The sequence below is a fragment of the Diadema antillarum genome, unplaced genomic scaffold, assembly GCF_040938485.1.
Source record: "Diadema antillarum isolate AM-2024a unplaced genomic scaffold, OU_Dant_1.0 scf00000035, whole genome shotgun sequence".
Classification (NCBI taxonomy): Eukaryota; Metazoa; Echinodermata; class Echinoidea; order Diadematoida; family Diadematidae; genus Diadema; species Diadema antillarum.
The window spans coordinates 984,343-1,008,861 of record NW_027270924.1 but is presented as its reverse complement, the minus strand read 5'-3'; the positions used below and the strand labels follow the sequence as shown (position 1 = coordinate 1,008,861).

Sequence of the window (24,519 nt, the reverse complement as noted above, 5' to 3'; positions counted from 1 at the left end):
ACATTGAATGTTCCTATGAAATAGAACTGCAATGGTTTCATACGTGTGCACATCCACATAAAACAGAAACTCTAAATAGGAAAAGAAAAAAAAACAACATTTAGAATAAAGTCAGACATATTTCCGTCAGTCGGTGAATATGGCAGTTGTAAAAAGAATATAGGCCTTAAAACACATTCTTTTCTCCTTTTTTTTTGTTGCAACAAAACGAACTCAAATGCTGCTGCCACACTTGACGCGTGTTCTGTCAATACAGTTTGGTATCACGTAACTTCGAAGAACTCTTAGAGAGCACGGGACAACGGTTGTAAGAGTTACGGCATACAATTTTGAAAATGACATTATGTTTTTACAATGCCATGAAAAAAATAAAAGAAATGAATAAAAACAACCAACAACAACACAAAACATTGATAACAAGGTTTGGAAGTACAAATACCGAATTTTCTTCCGTGTAATTGTAGAGGTGCTGTGGACAAACAAGACAAAGCAGGGGGAAAGCAGAAAAATGCAGATATGGTAAGACGAGGTCTTTAACACAAACAAAAAAAGTTTGACAACAGGGGTACGTAATAGTATGCAAGGGAACCAGCATTATACTCAAGGTATTATGGTTAGGTGAGGTCAAAAAAAATTGAGTACATTAGTGTGCCTCAATACTGCAAAAGATGGATGCCGGGGAGTCATCAATAATCAGACTAAGATTGAAAAAAAAGCAAAACAAAACAAACAAAAAATTACACTCGGGCCGTGTGCACAAAACTATCAAGATATTCAAAGTGCAAAGCCTTATTCAAGCGAAAAAACCTTTAGAATGACTATCGAGATGATTGTCGACACATACGTTAACAATTATGGACGAACTTGGGATTCACACATCTTGTGCGCACAGACATATTGAAGTGGGTTTTTTTTTCACATAACCAATGTCATGTCATAGTGAAACTACAACCACGTAAGTTTCGTCCTCGACTGATGGCCAACCCTACGCTCCAAAGATTTATCTACATGCACACAGCACTTTTGTTTTTCGCGTGATTACCATATATAGATAAAAGACAACTACGGACAACCATGGATATGACTGAAGACACGAATTTACATCTCGTACTTTACTAGGATCAAGTGAAGAAGTGGAGTTGCATATTTTTTTTTTTGGCAAACTACGTGGTCATGGAATAGTACAGTTTACTCGAATCGTTACGTGAAGGGTGAAGCGTAATGGAGGAAAGCGGGGCAAGCATTTCTACAAGCAAAAATAAAAAAAGAGAATAAAATCATACTAAAAACTAATTATAATCTAATGAAGCTGCTTTGGCTATGGATTACTTTTTTTTTACATTTCTAGTTACATTTCACTTTCGCTCCATCGAGTCTTATTATGCTTTTTCAGGGGGCGTGGCTGGACCAACTAGGTCTGGAATGGAGAGGAGAGGGGGGCAGTAACTCACCTCTCTAGTGGTGTTATCGGCTGAAATGCATGTCTCTCCGCCGGCTGTCATATTGCAGTAGGCGTAGAAGGCGTCATCGGGACACCCCTCGTTGGGGTCGATCCAGTAATAACCTGTAGGAGAGAGAAGGTTGAACGGAGAACCGATTGTCAAACTAATAATGTAACGTTAATGGGGGGGGGGGGGGGGCTTTTACCCGTGCTTACGTCACCCTGCGTTAACCTCGGCATAAAGACAGCATTTTATCATATCTAGTCTATCTAATTACCCGTTTCAATCTTAATGAGGCAAAGAGTCAATTACAACAATGCATCAAGGAGCCAGCGTAAAAAAGATGGGTGCCTCCCTAAAATCGTTAAAAGAGTCCTTTCGAGTATTTATTGCAATCATCAATGATTTTCAAACCCCATTCAGGGTCAACCTAACCCTTTAAAATTTCTGACTGACGCGGGAAATTTCGGGAACATTTCTGATGGCTACTGAACATTTACAGTGTACAAACCCCAACCCCATGGTGTAACCCCAACCCGCGGTTTAACCGAACCATCACACCAACAGGCTGCCGTCGGTGCTCTCTCCCTGGGGAGTAACCCTGTCGCGGTTTACTGACCATCCTCAGTATTCGGGTGGCACATGTGTAGGTCTTTGCACGTGCGAGCCGGGTTCGCTTTCGTGCCGTTGGGCTTCTTGATGCCTTCCACGTCGGTTTGCAGCTTGTCCAGCGACCGGAACAGCTCTTCCATGGCCATCACGTACGGCTGGGGCAGGTTCTCGAAGCCCGGCACGTAAGGCATAGGGATATCCTGGATGCTGGGCAGCCCATTACCCGCCAGAATCTCTTCCAGGTCTGAGTAGAGGTTGTTGTCCTCCGGCGGGACGATGGACCCCAGCGAACGCTTTCTCCGCTTGGTGCCGCCGAACGGGCTGCTACTGCTCTGCTCCGAGTAGCCAGATGTTATTCCTGTGGCCGTGTCAGCGCCGGCGCCGGAATCGGGGTATCCGCCGCCACCGCCGCCGCCACCGCCGAAACCACCGGTGAAGTCGGGGTAGATATCCGGTCTGAGTGTGAGCATGCCGCGATCTAACATGGCTTGCAGGTACTACCAGATACACAGAAAATAATAACACAGGTGTATCACTGAGAAGAGAATTATACTTGCATATGGATTTTATGAAATCTCTGTCAAAGATGATGGAAAAGACAATATTCTATCAAGAACACCGACAATAACTGTCACTCATAGTGACACACTGGTGTTTGGTTTGCCACAACAACCAACACTGCGATTTCACTGATGATAACATTCATGAGTAGAAACAGAAACGTGGCTGAGAACAAAATGCGTCTCCTTACCTCAGCCGTGGCCGGGGGACCCTGTGTATGCAAACAAATTGAAAGAAAAACAAATAAATAAAGTACGTGTTGGCTTCTTTCAAGCCTAAAATTGCGCCTTTGATATTGCTTTACAGAAAATCACACACCACTTTGAATGTAAAGTGTCATTAATAGAGGCCTTGGGAATCAAAGCGATGGTACTCCAAAATGTTAAGTTCCAGCTTCTAATATGCTGCTACGTAGTGTTCCATTCATTTTATTTTTAATGTCTTTTTGTCCCTGTACATTTAGTAAACGAACTTCGTACTCCCAATGAACACACTATTTCATTTTTATGCTGTACCTTACTATGCCTTTAAACTTGAGACTGCATAACCTACATGTGTAGAATGCATCTTACTTCCTAAGTATAATTTCGCGGGCATTCATCATTTCACCATGGCTTGTATACCGTAATACACTAGAATGTACGTAACATTCGAAGACACGAACGACTTAACACAGCTGTTGGCTGCAAACCGAACAACATGCACACAATTGGAGAACCACTCACATCACAACCACCACGTATAGTTTCCACAGCTGAATGACCAAACATTACCACCACCATCACCATAAAAAAAAAAAAACAACAACAACATCACCACCACCACCACCAACAACAACAACAACAACAGCAACAACGAAAACAAAAATACAAATACAAATCTCCCAAATATAGAAAAACACTGTATGGCTACAAAATCGTTTTAAAAAATAAATTGAAAGTGAGTGAAATAAATGATGGACAAACTTACAGGTGCACCGGCAAGTCCCTGTAGAATGTCAAGAAGAGAGGGAGGGAGAGAGAGAAAAAGAGAGAGATATCAGAGCGTGTTAGATGCCCTGAAACTTAATTCAAAGCATAATACAGTCAAACCTGTCTATAGCGGCCACCCAAGAGAGACGAAAAGAGTGGCCGTTATAGACAGGTGGCCATTATAGGCAGGTTATCCGACTTTTGTGTGCACTGCGTACATGAATTGTACATGTATCATCGTTGTATACATCTATGAGTACTTACATGTACATGTATATGCGCACGCGTGTTTTCATGCATTGAACAATGCCGGTGTATCAAGTTTGTGCACAGTAGCATGCGCACAGTCGTGAAGAAAGCTTTACACTAGTGCATTATTATGACTGAATGAGTGATGAATGCAGCGGTGGCGATCACTGAAGGTTGTCCATGACTGACTGGGATGGCTCAGTACAAAGCAGAAAACACGCTGAATTATCGGCTTGGCTACGGTCCATGGGTCCTTGGCCGCAATAGACAGGTTAAAATCTACCGCGGGAAACAAAATTTGTGGCCGCTGGCCGTGTTAGACAGGTGGCCGCTATACACAGGGTCTTTAACAGGGCTTTTCTCTCCGCGGGGAGATTTTTCAGTGGCCGCTAAGGCAGGTTTGACTGTATTATTGGAACCTCAATTCCAGTATGCTTTCAACAGCAATTTGCTCATATTGGACACATGACAGCATAACCCAACAGAAGAAGAGGTGTTACAGCGAACGCTCAGGGTCTACTAAGACACAATAATGAATATTACGTGGTGCACTGTTGCATGCACAGAGCAGACAGTGGCTGCCTTCACATCCAGAGTTACGCAACTGTGTGGACGACTATGTCAGGATTAGATAGCAAGAGATTATCAAGCAGTGGGGTGAAGATAATGGGGTATGAGTTGGTTTTTTTTTCCACTTTGTCTGTCTCTGTACAGAGGGAAACAAAGTGAAGAAAATTTATGCCCCATATTTCAGGATTCTTGAAATATCATCATAACCGTTGTTTTTCGTATACCCTTTCCCACTTGCGAAACTGCTTGCCAGCTGTTACACAGGCAGGAACTGAAAGGAACAAGGACAGAGGTTCGATACTCACCGGCGGTCCTCTTTCTCCCTTTGGACCAACTTCTCCTGGAGCACCCTTAGACCCAGACAGACCGTCCCGACCCTGTCACACAACAAATTGGGATGTTCAGAGGCCCGGTAAACGACAGAACACATGACACTTAATACAAGACATACTAACCGGCGTCCCAGGAGGGGCAGGAAGGGGTTTGGATAAGTGCTGGCAAGCAAATTTATGAACTTATGCCTATGAATACTCTGATTGATGGCTGACTTATAAAGCTATAAAGTAATACCAAAGTAATGTCTCCATCACCCATCGGGGCGGCGGAGGCATATAGATTTTTTTGTTAAAGGAGCAAAAAATATCGGTTTAGACTTTTCCGTGTCTTTCTGCCAACTGACCTGGAGCCAGCGATATAAATTCTGACATTGATCAACTGATTGCAAACGCCGGGGGGGGGGGGGGGGGGGGTATATTATAAAAAAACATCGAAACAGGTTCCCATGCTTTCGATCCTCAGCAACTAGAAATGTTCGTCGCGTTTATTTCAAAGAAAAGAGCAGATACACAGTCTACATAGGTACTCGTTGGCATCAAGGCTGTTATGATGGATCTCAACTGACTAGGCACAAAAACGACATTAAATGCTCGACTGCTTTTTCATGGATCCAGGTCTTTCATAATTTGATGGCATGATGGGAGGAGGCCAGTAACAGACGAATTGCAGTCTGGTTGTTTTTCTTCGTCCTCTTTTCATTTTTATTCTCCCAATGGCACCCTCGATTTACCTAGGACCACACAGCAAGAAAATCCATTTACAAAATCATACATTATAATAAAGTCCGTTACAATGGCAGCAATTACCACAGCAACAAGACATATAACATTGGCTTATCAGCTGTTGCCATGGTACTTTACCGGAAGTCCGGGCGGTCCTTCTGGTCCTATTATACCACGGGGGCCCTCTGATCCCTGTAGAGGGGAAAAACAACGCATAAGCGTACTCACTTCAACTAATTGATAATAGAACATAGGACATGATGATTGGATAAATCGGGTTGGTTTTTTCTTCTTCTTCTTCTTTTTTTACGAATGAACGTGTCTTGCTTAGAGTTGAGGACAATAAAAATATAATGGCATGTGACATGCCATTATATTTCTTTTAAACCTGTCATGCCTTTTGTGTATTCTTGTCAGACAACTTGACACTTCTCCCAGGCCTGTAAAGTCGTGGAAATAATCTCTCGGAAGGCGATACATAAAATTATAGACCATCATTGAATACTTTTGGTAGCTATGCATGACTCCTCATGATCAACTATTATTTGACTTGTCTTAGAGAAGTTCTTGTAATGTCACTTACTATATTGGTACGTTATGTTTGTAATAATTTTCATGACATATTACGTTCGCATGATTTTCTCTTTTGATGGTTTGTGACACGAAAATAACTTCATTCATTAACCTGCAGTATTAGAAGGGTGTTTAGATTCGCCTGTTGCGGTTTCATGATTTATTAGTACTTGATGTAAGCAACATTCATCTCCACTTGTCTTATGTTACGAGTAAACAGTTAACATTTCACGCTTTCAACGTTCCGCCTTCTCCTCATGATGTGCAATAATTCTGTATAATAATGATAATAATAATAATAATAATAATAATAATAATAATAATAATAATAATAATAATAATAATAATGATAATAATAATTCACATTTATAAAGCGCAAAATAATTCACAAAATTCTCTTTGCCTTTGACATAACAAATACAACCGATCATGACAGAACATATTAGTACAATAATTAATACCTGAACGGGTAAGTTTGTTCAAGTTGTAACGTTTGCGAGTATATAAAGTACGCTATAAATATTCACTGATATTTCAAAGCCGAAGAGAGGAGTGAGAGAGACTTACCGGGTCTCCCTTGGGGCCTCGTGGACCACTCTCTCCCCTGTCACCCTTGTCTCCCTTCTCTCCCGGTGGACCCTCCTCACCAGTTCGGCCGAGTAAACCACGGTCTCCCTATATCAGGTGGGTGGAGAAAGAAGATGGGAGGCCAAGGTTCAAAAACTTCCAGATGATTTCGCCAAGAAACGGTAATGTACAACATTATTACATCGCTGCTCAGAATTTGACACCTTAAGTGCCCTGTACACATCCTGTAGCCTTGAGGTCCATTCAACCCAAGAATGGCAAATACAAGCTATTAAAAGCATGAAGCATGAAGCGCTTCCTCACGTAGATTAGATCGGCGACGAACATATAAAGATATTCAGAGACGTCAAACCCAGAGGTTTGACGCATTCACACGACAGAACGGGCACAGCGAATCACATCTATGGGCACTGACTCACTGAGCTCTTACAACTTGCCAGGCATTCAATTCAACTGATAAACGGAACATCACTTCAGTTCCTTACGTTAGATTTTAACAGCTTCACACTTGTGTAGACCTACTGGATTCTATTCATATTGGCACATTTACACAAGAACCACATGACATTACTCTTTCTAATTGTCAACTGCGGAGAATCAATTGTGTGACACCGACAAGTTTTACATTCACCTAACACAGTACAGTCATTTACATATAACTGTAAAGAGTGAACAGTGACAGCTAAACAGCCATACGGTTTATCAAGGACCTCAGACTTCGAGAAAGGAAGACTGAAAAAAAAAAACTAGAAATGTTATGCCTCCGCCATGATGCTTGATTTTTCCTAATGCGTCTATAGTACAATCTCTTGACAATATGTGTGATGACAATTTCACATACCTGGCGAAATATTGAAATGAAAGGTTTATCACAAATGTGTTGAATGTTCACTTCCCTTGAATTAGGTTTAATATATTGTCTAAGAGTGCAGGTACATGTATGTATTTGGGGATTTGACGATTTTGACTTTAGTTTTAAATGGATTGAGTTATTTTCAAGGTATGAAGAAAAAGTGTGATTTCAGTATCAAATAGAAAATTTCTTGAATTTTAGCCTGGCCTTCGACCCTTGACCTCTGACCCTATGACCCTAAAATTCCCAAGAGAATCACTGTCAGGTAGAACATGCATAAAATGTACTAAATGTCATGATATCTTGAGTGACTTTCAAGATATGGACGAAAAAGTGAAAAAAGTTTCAAGAAAAATTCTGCGAGCATTGCATCAAATATGAGGGAAATAGTGAAATTTTGAAGAGTTGACCTTGACCTCTGACCCCCAGGCCTTTGACCCATGACCCATAAATTCCCTAGATAATCCCTGCAAGTCAGTACATGCATATGTACCAAGTTCCATGAAGATACCTTGAACCCATTTGTGATATGGAGAAAACAAGTGATATTTGAACATTTTCACCAGACCTTTGACCTTTTGACCTCTGACCTTGTAACCTGTACATTTGACCTTGACCTTTGACCTCTTGCCGATATCACTCAAAATCTACTGAATTAATTGCCCTATCATACCTCATCCTTGGGCAAAGTTTGGTGAAATTTGATTCATCTAGTCTTGAGTTATTGCATAAACAGAGAAATTTCAGGATTTGACCGTGACCTTTGACCTTTGCTCTCCGGCCGATTTCACTCACAAACTACTCGAGTAATTGCCCCATTATACGTCGTTCTTGCACAAAGTTTGGTGAAATTTACTTATTCCAGTCTTGAGTTATCGCGTAAACGGATATAATTTCATGATTTGACCTTGACCTTTGACCTCTGGCCGATTTCACCAAAACTCTAATCAAGTAATTGCCCCATCATACCTTATACTTGGACCAAGTTTGGTAAAATTCCACTCAATAATATTACTCAAGTTATCACGTAAACGAATGGGGACGGACGGACGGACGGACGGACGGACAGACAGACAGACGGACGGACGGACAACCCGAAAACATAATGCCTCCGGCATCCTTCGAGCGGAGGCATAAAAATGCATATCTGTGCGTTCTCGAGCGTCAAGCAAAGGGGGCTAAACAAGAGGAGGACCACACGAGTTATTCCAACCAAATCCCGGTAAAATCTCTTTGATTCCAACCTACCTTTGGTCCAACGGGACCATCGTCTCCCCGTTGTCCCGCTGGTCCTTGCAATCCCTAGAATAAATATAAAGAGAGACACATGATGTTTCAAGGCACTGCTGATAATCATAATGTTGATGATGATGATGACAATGAAGCTGATGATGCGGATCATTACAACAATATATTACTATAAATAATAACAATCATTAACATCAGAGTATCTTCAATGCCATCGGTATCGTTGGCAGTCAAATTTTTTTTATGTTAAAAATATAAACGAAAAATAACGAAATGTAAAACGATACGCTAGGCATCCTTGGTTCATAAACAAACAGCTAACAACCATTACTACCATGCAGTATTACTGTTCATTCCTAAAGTACGAGAGTGGCAAAAGTCTTTATTGTACCTTACACCGCTCTATCTCTCTCTCTCTAAAGAGTTCTAACGATCTAAAGAGTTCTACCACCAGATCCTCTATACTCACAACTTGGCCTTGACCGCCCGGTGCACCTGGCGGGCCTGGTTCACCCGGATTACCCTGTTGGGAGAAAGAAAGAGGACGAATGGTTATAAAAGCAACTTTTTAGAAAAATGTTAACTATTTTGGTATGTAAGTGCTAAATATATTTTTTGGAAATAATTTCTAATTATCTATCACCTGTTTCTCCTGCGTTACTGCATTAAAAGAGCTAAAATATTACGTTTGGGGTTTTCAGTCATATTACTAGGATCTGTCCCACTAACAGCAAGTATCAGTATATTGCACTATTCCCAAGACTCACAAACTAACTTTCTTTCCCAATCCTATATTTGCATGTAGATTACATACACCTTTTCGTCGAGGTCTATAGAAAAGACTCTAAATAATTATCTATCAACATTCCTTGGCTTGTTGACAATGACTTCGGAATAGACCTAACCTGGGTAAACAACGCAGATCTGCGTTGTGGTTAAGAAACCTGGATTTTTCGAAAATATAATTTTGATATAAAATTCAGTAACGCAATGTGTAGCTTTATCATGGATGACTTCACATCAAATTGGAGATTTGCTGCTAGCTACCACGCCCACTGGTAACGTCCTCCTACTTTCGCAATAAGGGATATGCGAAATATAATAACTGTGGGACAAAAACTAATGTTCTACCTCTGGTCCTGGCAGTCCCCTCAACCCTGGTGGTCCTTGTGGTCCATTAGGACCCTGTGGAAAGAGAATACAACGGAAAAATATGACAAACTTATTAAAAAATGTACTAACACTGGTACTTAGATAGACAGGTATATATAGCTAGACAGATAGATAAACAGATAAATATATAGATAGATAGATAGATAGATAGATAGATAGATAGATAGATAGATAGATCGATCGATAGATAGATAGATAGATAGACAGATAGATAGATATATAGAGAGACAGACATTATTGTACATGGTAAAATATAGACAGGGAGATATATAAATCGATGTATTGATATATGACAAGATATACAAATAAAAGTATTTTAATGTGCAGACAGATGAATAATATATGGGCCATAGATACATGAGAAGATAATGTCGGGAGGTGAACAGATCGCAAAACAGCAAGATATGCAGAAAAAGAGAAAGAAAGAGATAAATATAAATGACAGACAGAATGGCAGACAGGCAGACACTAAAGAATTACAAAGAGACAGTGAGAAGGGAATATGGATTCTTACCGGTGATCCTGGAGGACCAGGATCGCCACGGAGACCAGCTGGACCATCTTCACCTGGGTCTCCCTTGGGCCCTTCGCGTCCCGAGGGTCCTTGAGCTCCAGGTGCTCCCTAGTCAAACGGGGGAAGCAAGACAGCAACAACAGCTTACAACAACAAGTTAACCTCATGAAATCCCAGAAGCTGCATTTCTATTGTTTGTTGATGCATCTCTTTAAATCAAAATTGTTTTATCGTTGTTCATGTTTTCATGAAGTCAAGTAAAACACTGTCCTTCATTTGAGCTCCTTGTTTATACATAATCGTTCATTTCAACTGCTAAACTTTAAAACAGATTCTGGTTACTAAATTTATTACTGATTCTAAAATTGGTGTCACACTTTATAAAAGATTGGAGCTCCTGTTTCTCCCTAAATTTGGCAAACTCTTCATTGAATTTTGTGCAGATTAAATCAAATCTAAACGGTTTATTTTTTTCAATAAACGATATACAGTAAATCTTAAGAGGTCTAGTGGGGTAAGATGATAATATCTGTAGCAGAATCACTCCATGACTTGAAGTGAAATGAGTCAAGTGATAACTGAGACACATCAGATCACGAGATTACAACAAGCTCACAAGCTACGGAGGAAAAAACAAACAAACATCAACACATCTATTGACCCGGAAGTACTCACTGGCCGCCCTCTTGGCCCGGGTCGTCCGGGATCACCTGGTACTCCTTGGAGACCCTGAATAAAGCAACGAAAGTATAATGTTAATGACTATCTAATAAGATCCCCTTATATAGCATTTAGAACTGAGAGGAAGAAAAAAAAACCACTTACTAACAAAGCACACAATGCTGTCTTTTGATTCAATGATTCAATGATTCAAACTTTATTTTTACTTTTTAAACAGAATGTACAAAGAAATGCGTGAAATTTGACATGCGTGTCGTTGGAAATATACATTACCCACCAGCGATAACATATTCATGTTCATGAATTGCCGGCAATTGCCGGGAATCGGTATCTGAAAACATCAAGAAATATTAACCAATGAAAGTAAGTCACCTGACGATTTCAAAACCCGTTACCATGGTTACTATTTGCTACATAATCATATCCTGCTGAAACCGTTCCCTTCCTTCGGAACGTATTTATCAAAATCATCCACTTGATTGTTCACTCTGGAATCCGAATGTGAAATCGAAAGTTGTTTTTTTTTTATCCCATATGTATCGATCTATGTCCAATGTTCTTGGCTTAATATTCCCAGATATCTCCAGGAAACCTAAAGCTCAAACATTCAAAGAGAACCACATGTTGTTGATAAAAACAAATCGAACGCGGTCAATCCGACAAACCTACGAACTGTAAGTAGTGTCGGTGATTAGATACGTTGGGCAAATTTTTCACCACGGCAACAACTTTGGTAAAATATTGATGTTATACTTACGATTGGTCCAGGATCTCCATCAGAGCCAGAAGCTCCGGGCTCACCAATTTCACCCTGTGAGCAAAAAGAAGACGTAAGAACATTATTCTAGATGTCCAAGAAGGGGAGGAAAATGCACATATGAGTGCACATACTGCAGATCTGCGGGGGTTCCTAAGAGCAGTCATGTTTATACTTGCACGTTATATGCATCTCATATAGGCTAAATAATTTCCATATCATGTAGGCTTCATAATATTCTCTAATATAGTCAGGATTGAAGAGATATCAGAAGTTTTCAGGAAGCCACCGGCGGGATCAGGAATGCTTGAAAACTCTGACATTGTCTGTAAAAATACCTTTCATTACAGGTGATGCATCCATAGTAAATAATCTTACCCGTGAAAAACACATTTCTGTCCAAATGAATGAACAGACGATAAATATTCGTATCAATATTGTATCAGTACAGAAGATGTTCATCATCGTGGTAGAATCTGAAAGAAAATAAAGTAATCGTTTGTCACACGAAGCGAGGTAAACACAAGGTATGCGTACGACGTTTCGGCCGCGAATTCTGCTGGCCTTCGTCTGGCAAAGTAGACCGAGCGCTGCAGTGCATGCCTATTTACATGGCTGGTGGAAGGCCAGCAGAATTCGCGGCCGAAACGTCGTACGCATACCTTGTGTTTACCTCGCTTTGTGTGACAAACGATTACTTTATTTTCTTTCAATATTGTATCACCTTTACCCGTGAGATCTTCAGACGTACCACAGATTTTTTTTTCAAATACTTTTCATGTAAACACATAACTGTAGCTGCTTTCTATTCGCCTGTCAGCGTAAAACAGGTCTGGAGAAATCGAAATGTAAAGCTTCATGGTCCGTTTCATTTCTGCTTCTTGTTTTCATTGAACATGAGCTACATACGTTGGACAGATGCAACATTCTGCCTCGAAGTGAAAACACCAGGAAACAAACTGTACATAATACAACTTTTGACAAAATACTTCATGGGAAGTCGTGAGCATTCATTTCTACCTCACGACGCAACTTACATCCATGCAACACAAATATTTTGACGCATTTAGTTCAGAAAGTGAATTTTTACCGGTGGTCCTTCTGGGCCGGGAAGACCCATTTCTCCAGCGAATCCAATGGGCCCCTGAAATGGAAGAGAAAGAGAAGAAACGATGACAGACACAGAAAATACATATAGAATATTAGGAGTTTTTGTACTGTGAAGGACGCGAAGATACCTGAAGACTCCTTTAAACGCAGAATATCACACGATTATTATATAGAAGTTCATTGAGGAAGCAACGGTACTGGACAGATAAAACACTCCCCAATGCATATAGTTCCTGCATATTATGGTCCTACCCTTTAGTATATACTGTCAACATTATTCAAAGATTAATTGATATGACAAGTGAAAACTTTACATCCACCACACATGTCATAATCTCTAATTCTCGGACGTTAATTCAAATGAGGAGTTAAGTAATATCATTTCCGTCTACCATCTATTGTAATTCTTACGTAACTAGGCCGTAATTATTGAAAGACACGTATTGAGGAAGTCACGGTAAGCCAATAATTAAATCAATCTATACAAAAAAAAAAAACGACAACAACTGTTATCTACATGAAGCATGCGCAATTTTCCAACCAGCATTATTCATCAATGCCAATATCATCATTCAGAAAACTGTCTCATCACAAGGCAAAGGTGAGGAGGATGCCTTGCGGAATTCTGAACGTACGTCCTCGTATAGGTAACTACAAAAGGGCAACAGTGATATCGACAAAACGAAGGAAAACATATTCTCGACTTACGGGGTTTCCCTTGGGTCCCTGAGGTCCCTCAATACCACGTGGTCCAGCGTTGCCAGGGAGACCAGTTGACCCAGGCTCACCCTTCTGACCCGGATCTCCTTTGAAACCCTGCAGACAAAAATATTCCAGAAAAACTTTACTTTTCTACATATTCGATTTGTAAAGATTTCAAGGTTTTTAAGCGCGTTCAGAGGTACAATCTTCATAGAGGAAATCAACACTCAACGATGGAAACACGTAAAATGTACCTACCGAAAACAGTCCGTCCAGTTCAAGATATGTGTGTACTCTCACATTCGACTGATGCGTTATACATCATACCAAGACAGAATATCGCGTTATTGATCGAATAGTTGAATTTTCGTTACGTGATCAAGTACTTGGATACTGGCACAGTGGAAGAAAAACGGAATAAGATGGACAGAAACGATGTGGAATACACAGATTACACGAGTGGATAGAAAATTCAAAAAGAAATAGGATGATTGATAGATTAGATAGATAGATAGACAGATAGATAGATAGATAGATAGATAGATAGATAGATAGATGTGAAAAGGAAGTCATTTCGTAATAGTTACTAAAAACTTTGGCACCTTTTCTGAAGAGCCCATGACATCTTCGGACAACCCTTGGAAGCAAAACTTGGATCAGAAGAGAGAGGGAGAGGGGAAAAAACATCCCGTCGAGGAAAACAGATACATACCCTTGGACCATCGCGACCTGTTCTTCCTCTTGGGCCGGGGTCTCCTTTGTCCCCCTAAAAATGATGGTGAAGGAGGAAAAGAAAGAGAGTTGTATTGCAAATTTTTGGGGGGAGAATCGAAGGAAAACTTCAGTATGACGAAGGCAACATTTGGGGTAAAATACAAACAAAGAGACAAAGAATGGTTAAATATATAAAATACATGATGTAATGTACAGTTTTTATGTTTCTGAAACCATTTTCCTTCTTCATTTTTCGTTATTCAAATGGGTGTAAATTTCGATTCGTCTGTACAAGTCATGTTTTTAATCTTTGCTGCACAATACAACTTTGTTATTCACGAAATCATTATTCGTCATTGCCAATCTATCAACGATGTTTAACGAAACTATCGTAATCATCACAACATCTTCAAGTCACTGATATCATTCATATCTGTATCAAGATTGTACCAAATCCAACATAATTATGAACGCACATTACTGACGACCATTGCTCCGGTCAATTACGCCGGATGAAACTTACCTTCAGACCTGGTGCACCGTTATCTCCTCGGGGGCCAGGTAAACCTTGAGGACCCTAAAGTTGGATGAATGAAAAAGAAAAATCACCAATAAGATAAGATCCCGTTCGCCATAAGTTTACTTCTTCAAACCTTCGTAGAGTTAAGTAATTATCCCGTCATGTTAGCCTGTCTCCATTCACATCATTTTTCTGAAGCATAATAGTAACCACAAGAATCGGATTATCTGCAAATTACTATGAAGATTTCACTCTCTGTTATTTCTATTCTCTTTAAAGAGGAAAAACAAATGTTCGTCATGTGTTCCAAAAGCATCGAAAATAGATAACAATCAGAACGTCTCTGTTGTTCCGTGTCATACAAGGGCAATATACTCTGTATATATTGCCTATTCATGTTATGATGAAATAGCTACACGAACGTAATTAAATGAATCATAATAATTTCTTTCACCAGAAGACACATATAATTGATGCATCACATGAAGGCAAACTACGTACAATATGCATCAATAGGCACGGTCAGACTGGCAAAAGATCGAGAAGTTTAAGATCGCGAAGTCTTCGCGATCTTTTGTCGTGCGGTCACACTGGCAGGCAAACTTGGATCAAGAAGTTTTGGTCATTGGTACGCGCGCGCAAGAAAGAAGAAAGAGCGCGCCGTCCGACGGCTAGTGATTGTGACGTAACAATGCACATCTGTACATGACAATGGCCTCGCGCTTCGGAGACACCGCCAGCAAGCAGATCGAGATGTTTGACGGGGGTGAGGGAAATATCTCTAGTTAGAGTGGAAAGTTTCGGGAGTAGTTTCGCGGGAAGGTTGCGGGAAGTTTGCGGTCACACTGGCAAAACTTCGAGATCTTAAAGATCGCGATGTTAAACTTCTCGAACTTTTGCTAGTCTGACCGCGCTTAATGCGCACAAGGCTTCGAGGAGTCGCAAAAATCATTCTGCTATACTGTATATCAAAGTCATTCTCACACGCAGTATCGCATTTAAATAGAGAGGGAACTCGAGGCGAGGGGTAAGATTCTGATGTCTTACCTCGGAACCCGGAGCGCCTCGTTTTCCCGGCAGACCACTAGGGCCTGGCGCTCCCTGCAGAGAGAGAAATAAAGGAAGGAGAAAAAGGTTATATCGCAATAACAATTTTTTTAAAAAGAGCACTTCAGAGGCATAGAACGAGATCGCTGGAGAACTACTCGATTATCACATGGTTACCAGATATATTCTCATGCCTTCGGGAACGGGGTGGGGGGTTCCTGCACAGAACATGTGGGGAATTTTAGAGTCACACTCACAGGTGAACTGGTTATGATGTAAACCCTGGATTAGAACTTATCTCACTTTCTCAATTGTAGTTATGATTCTACGATTGTGTTCCTTAGTTCTTTGATTTATTCAACCGCCAAGCATTGGAGAACAGAATACCTTCAATGTGTTTCCAGCGAAGGCAAACTATCAATTTCATAGTGTAAACTTAACTGAATAAAACGAAATCACGCTAATATCACGTAAGTACTTCAAAAGAATGTGCTGGTTGAAATGATGCAATACAACGACTCCAGCGTGGAATGTGCTTGTAAAACTGAGAGTTTGATACGAGCAATTTCATGAGCTATCACACCGTTAAAGACATCATTCAAGAAGATAATCTCCATTTCGTTAGCTCTACCAACTATACCACAAGGTATCAATACAAACTTTTTGATCTACGGTTAAGAAAGATTATCCAGTTTCATACGGAAACAGCTTGTGCCATGTGTCAACTCCTTGAGGACTGAAGAAATACTAGAGTTAGAAAGATACCCTTAAAAACGTAGGACATCGTACTCTTCGTGATTTCATTCTTCAGGATTATACCTCAGTCCAAGCACAAAACACTCAGTCACTTACCGTCAAACCTGAATCACCCGGTTCTCCTTTCATCCCTGGGGAGCCAGGTAAACCCTAAATAAGAGAGAAATTAAAAAAAATGAAATACAAATATGAAAATAGAGTGAAGAATGCCTTGGATTGTTGTCATAATCAAATATATATTACGTGTTGTACACATTATTTCATACATAAAAGCAAGAGCACTTGGTTACTGGATACGATTAACTTTTTGCCAAACCACATAACAATACCACCAGTTTGATTCAATGACTTTGTTGGTTTGTTTGCAAAAAAAAAAATAATAATAAAAATAAATAAAAATAAATGAAAATAAAAAACTAAAATAACAAAACAAAAACGAAAGTTATATAGATTTTCGCTGACTCCAAATACTTCAAACGTCATCATTATGATGTGCGTCTTTTCAAACAACGTGACATGTACATGTATATCACATACTAACATCTCGAGAGCTCTTTACCCTCAAAATTTTTGACGTCGCATGCTGCCAAAACAGAAATTCGGATTACTCGCAAAAACCTGGCGTGTGCTATACAGTAGTGGTACAAAGATGTAAAAGTGTTTAGACGCTCCAGTGATGTATAGGGTAAATTAAGTACGGGTAATCCGCTTGAAAAATTCGGGATTTTTTTTTTCCCCCGTAGTCAAAATAGAATAAATGGAAGTCAAATTTTGGGAATGCTTCATTAATGGAACAATGTACATATAACAAAGAACACTGATCTTATTCAGGATGATTTAAAAGAAAAAAAAATCCAAAAATGTCCCACTTCAAAGGTGGGCGAAGGAAGGCCATAAAACCCCGCACGTGACTTACCTGTAGACCGATGGGTCCGGATGCGCCGGAGTTACCGGGCGCCCCTTCCTCTCCCTTCGGACCACGAGGTCCCGGCTGGCCTGGGATACCTGGATCCCCGTCATCACCCTAGACATGGTCGACGGAGGCAAAACAGAAAATATACACGTGATAGATAGATAGATAGATAGATAGATAAATAGATAGATAGATAGATAGATAGATAGATAGATAGATAGATAGATGGATAGATAGATACAAAAGAATAGATGGTTATGTCATTCCATTTCTGTTTTATTACGTTCATGCTATTTCAGGAATTCACCACACCACAAGAAAGCCAAGGAAGGAATTTCTGCACACCTAGACGCGTTCTTAAGACTATGAGAGAAACATTTTGAACAGTGCCAGAGGCAAAACTTACCGATGGACCAGTCTCACCAAGGGGTCCACGCTCTCCTGCAGGACCAGGTGGTCCCTGCAAAGAACAGGAATCAAATTCAAAATATATCAAGATTAAGAATGTCAAATAAAAATATCATATCTGATAGCAAGGAGAGAAGGAAACCCTAAAAGCAGTGGTGCATCCACGCGGGGCGCACCGGGCGCCCCCTTTATTTTTTGTTAAAAACAAAAGGTATAAAAAGAAAATCAAACGGGGGGGGGGGGGCGGGGAGGCATGCGTCCCTTTAATTTTGTTAAGGCGCCTCCCCTTTACAGAATTCCTGGATCCGCCCCTACTACGCGTCTCATACCACATCATAGAACTGGGAAAGGTCAAATTTACGATTAGTAAAAAAGCGACTCACTGGCATCTGCTCGAGCCAGCTACCACTGACATGGAGCATGGATTGAATTTTTACAAAGTACAAATACACTATCAAAATGTATCTAAAATTTTGCTCTTGTGATAATCCAATACATTATATCTATAATAATATTATACTGTAATCGCTAATATCATCTGCACCATTCTTTGCTCCATAATTGCACCTCATATTATTACATGTCATTGTGACATTATAGCTATCGACATGAGTCATTTCAATTAATTATTAGCAACTGTTCTTGACGAGTTCATACACTGATGCACGTAGTTCTACATGTTTAGATGTTTAGATTTTAGAAATTTTTAGATGTTTGGGTTCCACAAGATCATACAATCGTCATGCTTCAACGCGCGCGCAGACCAATAGACTGATAGCACGTACATAGCCTAACGCTGTACTGAAGGGATAAAGCCATTGCAGAATAATCTGAGTGACATTTTGCCTTCGTGACAACGTAACGACGTGACAACTCACCCCTTCTCCGCGCTCTCCTTTGGTACCCTTGGGCCCAAGCGGGCCAGTGTCTCCCCTGTCTCCCTCAACTCCGGGCGGGCCAGGCTGACCAATAGGTCCAGGAGGTCCCTACAACACGAAAAGACACGTCACTGCTACGTCACTAATACCAGCGAACGAGGTTATGACCCTACATTCACGTCACTGCTAAAATTGTAACTTCATCTCTGTGAAGGACATACTTGTCGTGATAAGTACATTAAATATAATCTAAACACAGCACACGATCGTAATGCCTATCTAAACTGGACTGGGTTGTAAATTATTAAAATCACTCGGCACGAAGAAAACTTGCGGGAGATGTTCGTTCAACATGTCGGCATTCGTATTTGAGGTTCATCGCAGAAATTTGTCTTAAAGTTTTCATACAGATAATTCACCAGTGTATCAGTAACCAATCGATCATCAAACGATCATAACTTGAAAATGACGAACTTTGATTAACCCTAATCAGGCTGGGGGGGGGGGGGGGGCGGAATCCGCTCCCCCCCCCCCCCCCACGTTTCGCGCAATATCTTCGCAGCGCGATAAGCTCCCGCCGCGATGTTTCATGACTTTTTTCTTTCAAGCGTCGCGCAACTTTGGAGACCAAAATTGTTGCGCCCGCGCGTACCGTTTTGACGCGACGCCCGTTCAAAAAAAAAATTGTCAACCCCAAGATTGCTCCAAAACGTGATTTTGTGTACAAATCCAATGCAAATTGTGTTTTTTTTTTCAATTAATTCACATAAAAATTCATATCTTGACTTAGAATGGACGAAATTAATTTATTTTAGCATAATAAAGCTTCGAAAAATGTCTGTGACAAATTTTGGCCAAAAAACAAACAAAAACAAAAGGTCGAAAAACAAAGAAATACATAAGAAATTCAAAAAACAATCAAATACATAAGAAATTAATTTCGATACAGATTTTTTTTAATCCTATGTCTCAGGAGAATGATACAAGAAACATTTTAAAAAAGAAATTAGCTTAATTAGAGAATTCATAAGTGATTTAGAACCCCAAACTGATTTTATGCATAAATTACAATAATTAATTAATATAAAATATAAGAAAAAATTTTCGGAGAAAGCAACCATACATTTTGATAGTATACGTCGCGGGCGTCGCGTGTGCCGATTTTCGGCGCGATCACGCGTTCCATAGGCGAGATCTGAAGGGGGGCGGAATCCGCCCCCCCCCCCCCCCCCCCCCCCAGATATAGCATATAGCCAAAAAAGCCCAGCCTGATTAGGGTTAAAGACAGGGAGAACACAGAAATAGTCAGCGTCTTAGTTTCCATGTGCCACTCACCCTGGGTCCTGGCAAACCATCTCGACCAGCCGGTCCCATGGGACCTTCCTCACCCTGAAAAAGGTAGGAACAAAGACAGCAATAAATTAATCACAACAATTGAAACAGAAATGTGAGCATACACCAATCCAGTCAAGTATACGAGATTTGATAATTGGAGATAATATCATTATGTTCCTTTATGTTCCCAAATAGTTTCCATTACTTTTCGCAGGAAATTGTTGAACTCGTGCGTCACAGTTCATCTACTATACGACATGATACGTATATCAGGTTTTTAGGTGTGTATGCGTTTTCTTTTATATCTTTTGTGTTTGTGTGTGTCATCCAATATCGTACAGTATATCGGTGTGCATTACAACGTTATGCTGTGCTACTTTGAGATAGTACTAATGGCTACAGAGAATGTACTGCAAGGGGAGGACACAGTGAACGAAGGGACTCGTAGACACTCCCCGAGAGGGCCTACTCACCGGATCTCCCCGCTCTCCTGACGGACCGATGGGGCCTTGGTCTCCTGGTCTTCCCTGTAATCCAAGGACAAAAGTAACAATGAAACGATTAATATTTTACAGACAGGGATGCAAGTTCGAATGGCAGATATGACGTAACAACCATCTATCAGAAGCTGGGTTGTTGGTGCAGGAGAGGACCTGTCATGGGATACTGTCAGGGTTTGAATTCAGTCTTATGCCCGGAAGACTGGTATCCCTGTACAAAAAGTTGCACATTTTTTTTTAGGACAAAATCATCATATGGTATGAACATTCCATTCAACTATGAGATGCTACTGTGTTTCGTGCGCATCTATTCCACTACGTTCAGAGTTGTTCGAGAATTCAACAAGTAAAAGCATGAACCCGTATAGGCCGCTCAGATAATAATTATTCATCACTTTAAAGGGATCGTATAGTTTTGGTTGAGACCTAATTTCAGGGTCTAACATTTTTGGCGAGATAATGAGAAACCTCTTATGAAATATGAAAGAGCATGTAATTCCATGAGGAATTCATCGTTTATATGATGAAAATTGGTTTTGAAATGGCTGAGATATCCAAAACAGAGCGATTCTAATAAGTGTGGGACCCGACTTTTATTTTGATCGCTTTATTTTACTTTGTTTTTGGATGTTTCAGTCATTCCAAACCCGATTTTCATCAAATAAACTTTGAATTTCTCTTAAAATGGCATGCTCTGTACTATTTTTTAAAGTGTTTTCCTGGTATCTCGCAAAAAGTTAAAAGCCCAATTCTCATCTCCACCAATACTGTACCATCCCTTTAACATTCCAACCGGTCGAGGTTCTCGTTTCACTCATTCAAGAAGTCCTCACTAAGCAGGGTGCACCTCTACACCCCCAACACACACACCTCCCAATTCTTGATATGTGATGTAAGAGAGATGAGATACTTACGGGAAGACCGGTTCCGCCAACTGGACCAGGCGGTCCCAGCTGCCCTTGAACACCCTAAAACAGAAACGGGGGACAAAATACGACTCGAGATCATCAATCAAGGAGCTTCCTTCATCTCACATTAGCTTGACCTTGTGAAAAACAAGCATGAAATAGAAACAAGCAAGTAAACGTCACACTCACTTTAAACACATCTCTATAGAGACATTGTACTGGCACTGCTGATTAAGCTATACTTATCCTCTGATGTATGGCGATATTTTGGAGCATTTCCCTAGATGTTATAATTACTAGTATATAGAAATATGCTGTATATTTTATCACTGATCTACAGTGAAGTACTTTCACGGGCAGCAGATGTCTTCCATTTGGTACCTGTTTAAATCCTATCACTATCCAGTCCTATCACTCAACAAAACGGGGAGGTTTCGTGGATCACTCCAAGAGAATAAGAGAGGCCTTTGGTAATTTTTTAGGGCATTTTAAAGTGATATTAAATTAAGTTTGAAGGGGGTCTCCTGCAGAATCTTGAAGACTTGGTAACAACTGTAAGAGAAGACATGAAAACACGTAATTCGTTTTTGTAGATAAATCTTGGTCAGACACGCCACTACTGACATTCTTGGCTCATATCTATCCTGCCCTTTTTTATTGAAATGATAGGATGCATATTATTTAGTCTAGTAGAGCACAGTACAGGTTGTTTGTTGTTTATTTTTGTTTGCGTCTGGTTCTGCTGCTACTGATGATGGTATATCGCTGCTTTTAAAGACTTGTAATGGAAAAAAAGTAATCCATACAATGTTACCGATTTAGTTACAATTATTGATATCAAATCACAATACGAGCCTCTGGTTCCCTGTTCGCTGGTGGTACTTACCGCGGCCCCGGGTGGCCCAGGTGGGCCATCATTACCCTTCAAACCCTCGACACCCTGAGAGAAGGAGAGAAAAAGAAGGAAAGTGAAACAAATCAAAGCCACTTTTCATCGTCATCCACTGTACAGGTATACAGCGCAATATAATCATGCATGTGTGTACATCACTGATTTCATAATACTACCATAATATTTTTATGTGAATGATATTAAGCAGTACAACTAGAGAAGTTCCTGATAAATTACATTTATTATATATCAGAGACAAGGCACTGATCAGCAGAAAACCTGGGGTGGTATTCTGAGGTCGTAATTAAGTCTGTAATTAACTTCGTGATTAAGTCGTGAAGTTAATAGGCCCTTAATCATGGGCAAAATCGGTATTCTGAGGACGTAATTAAGGTATAATTAAGTCCCCTGTAATTATCTTAGGTCCCTCCCATCTAATTGTTATTCCATCCAATCAGACGAGTTGTTAGACGCCAAAATGATGATTACACGCGCAAATATGCCCTCAATGCGCGCTCCTCCACGCCCCTGTAATTACAGCCCAAGAGCTCCGTGCGCACACTCCGGTATTTGATTACAACCCCTCACCTACGCACGCGAAGGTCTCAACCTCTTTCCTCATATAAAGTGACAAAATTCCTCGAAGATCGGCTATATTTCTTTTTTTCTCTGAATTCTACGGATACCATGATAACAAGATTCAACCGCTCCTCGGTTACCGAAGACGGTGAGCATCGCTGTGGCAGAGAAAACACGATGTAATGCGTGATATCGGAGTAGTTAATGACACTCTTTGGTATCATTAAGTTTTTCATTAACTTTCATACTTAATTACACCCTCAGAATACCGATTCGTAATTAAGTCTGTGATTAAGTCCTCTCAGAGGTGCACGCGCATTGATACGCGCAAACGCGTAGGTCCTTCCCGCCAAAACGCTTGTTGCTATGGTAGTTAATATACCCCCTACTTAATCATGCTCTCAGAATACCAATTCGGTAATTAAGTGCTAATCAGACACTTAATAAGCTCTCAGAATACGGCCCCTGTTCTAGCTTTAATGATAAGTAAGAGAGTAATTTTGGATAAAGCAATGCAGTTGAACTGCACAATGGTACCGTTCATCCTTGCAGTTCATAAATTAAACTGAAGTGAAAGAGATTTATGCCGACTGCACGCAGCTGGGGGAATGGCGTTTTTTTGTTTTTGTTTTTGTCTTTGTTTTTGTTTTTGTTTGTTTTAGTTCTCTCCAAAGGAATAAGCAATGCAGGATAAGGTTCTTTCCTCAAAGTAAAAATACTGCTGCCAGCTACCGGACTCAAATTAAGGAACTCAAGATTTGGAGATCGTTGCTTTAGCCACTGAGCCTCTCTTGTCTTTTTTTTTTTTCTTCTTTTTAAAGTCTTATTCTCACCTGTTCTCCGCGAAGACCCCGTTCTCCGGCAAAACCACGGGGACCCTCCGGACCCTGGATGCCGGGTGGTCCAACTGGTCCAGGAATACCCTGGGTTGCAGGAGAAAATAAAATGCAAGCCATTATGAACATCGAAAATAACACTACACACTATACGGTAATGTGAAAAGCAGATCACACAATGCAATTTAAGACAGTGTACTTTTCAGGCTGTATTTATTTTCTTCTCGCCTCTCGACCGCTATCTTTCTTTCTGGCTTTTGATTACAGCTGTTATCATAAATTCAACATAATTGTGATGTAGTGCGCGAAGCGCTTTTTACCTCGAGGACTTTATCTGCCAAAGCCACTAAAACGCACCTCACAACTAAGAGCGGTAAGCTAAAGAGGTATCTTTTCTTACAGAAGTACTTAATTCATACAGGAAAGACAGAAACGAAATGATTATCAACATATTTTGAAATCGTAGATAAAAAGAGCAATAACCGTACGTACTGTGATTTACTTCAATGACTGTAGTACTCAGTCGTACTGAGAAATATATGCCATATAAAGATCTGTTCCCTCTAAGCCC

At 40.3% G+C, this 24,519-nt stretch overlaps 1 protein-coding gene across 1 annotated transcript in view; it reads right to left on the bottom strand.

Moving 5' to 3' along the window:
• Positions 1–24,519, bottom strand: part of LOC139744472 (uncharacterized) — a 119,656-nt gene that overhangs the window by 5,644 nt on the left and 89,493 nt on the right. The window contains exons 32-57 of the mRNA XM_071654908.1: positions 23,946–24,035; positions 22,528–22,581; positions 21,648–21,701; positions 20,707–20,760; positions 20,234–20,287; positions 18,899–19,006; positions 18,019–18,072; positions 17,616–17,723; positions 16,796–16,849; positions 15,944–15,997; positions 14,900–14,953; positions 14,375–14,428; positions 13,669–13,776; positions 12,941–12,994; positions 11,851–11,904; positions 11,088–11,141; positions 10,413–10,520; positions 9,857–9,910; positions 6,604–6,675; positions 5,602–5,655; positions 4,711–4,782; positions 3,585–3,602; positions 2,806–2,826; positions 2,062–2,551; positions 1,452–1,564; positions 440–469 (exon numbers count right to left, since the gene is read on the bottom strand). Of these exons, the coding sequence (XP_071511009.1) occupies positions 440–469; positions 1,452–1,564; positions 2,062–2,551; positions 2,806–2,826; positions 3,585–3,602; positions 4,711–4,782; positions 5,602–5,655; positions 6,604–6,675; positions 9,857–9,910; positions 10,413–10,520; positions 11,088–11,141; positions 11,851–11,904; positions 12,941–12,994; positions 13,669–13,776; positions 14,375–14,428; positions 14,900–14,953; positions 15,944–15,997; positions 16,796–16,849; positions 17,616–17,723; positions 18,019–18,072; positions 18,899–19,006; positions 20,234–20,287; positions 20,707–20,760; positions 21,648–21,701; positions 22,528–22,581; positions 23,946–24,035 (2,094 nt within the window). The remainder of the gene's footprint in view (positions 1–439; positions 470–1,451; positions 1,565–2,061; positions 2,552–2,805; positions 2,827–3,584; positions 3,603–4,710; positions 4,783–5,601; positions 5,656–6,603; positions 6,676–9,856; positions 9,911–10,412; positions 10,521–11,087; positions 11,142–11,850; positions 11,905–12,940; positions 12,995–13,668; positions 13,777–14,374; positions 14,429–14,899; positions 14,954–15,943; positions 15,998–16,795; positions 16,850–17,615; positions 17,724–18,018; positions 18,073–18,898; positions 19,007–20,233; positions 20,288–20,706; positions 20,761–21,647; positions 21,702–22,527; positions 22,582–23,945; positions 24,036–24,519) is intronic.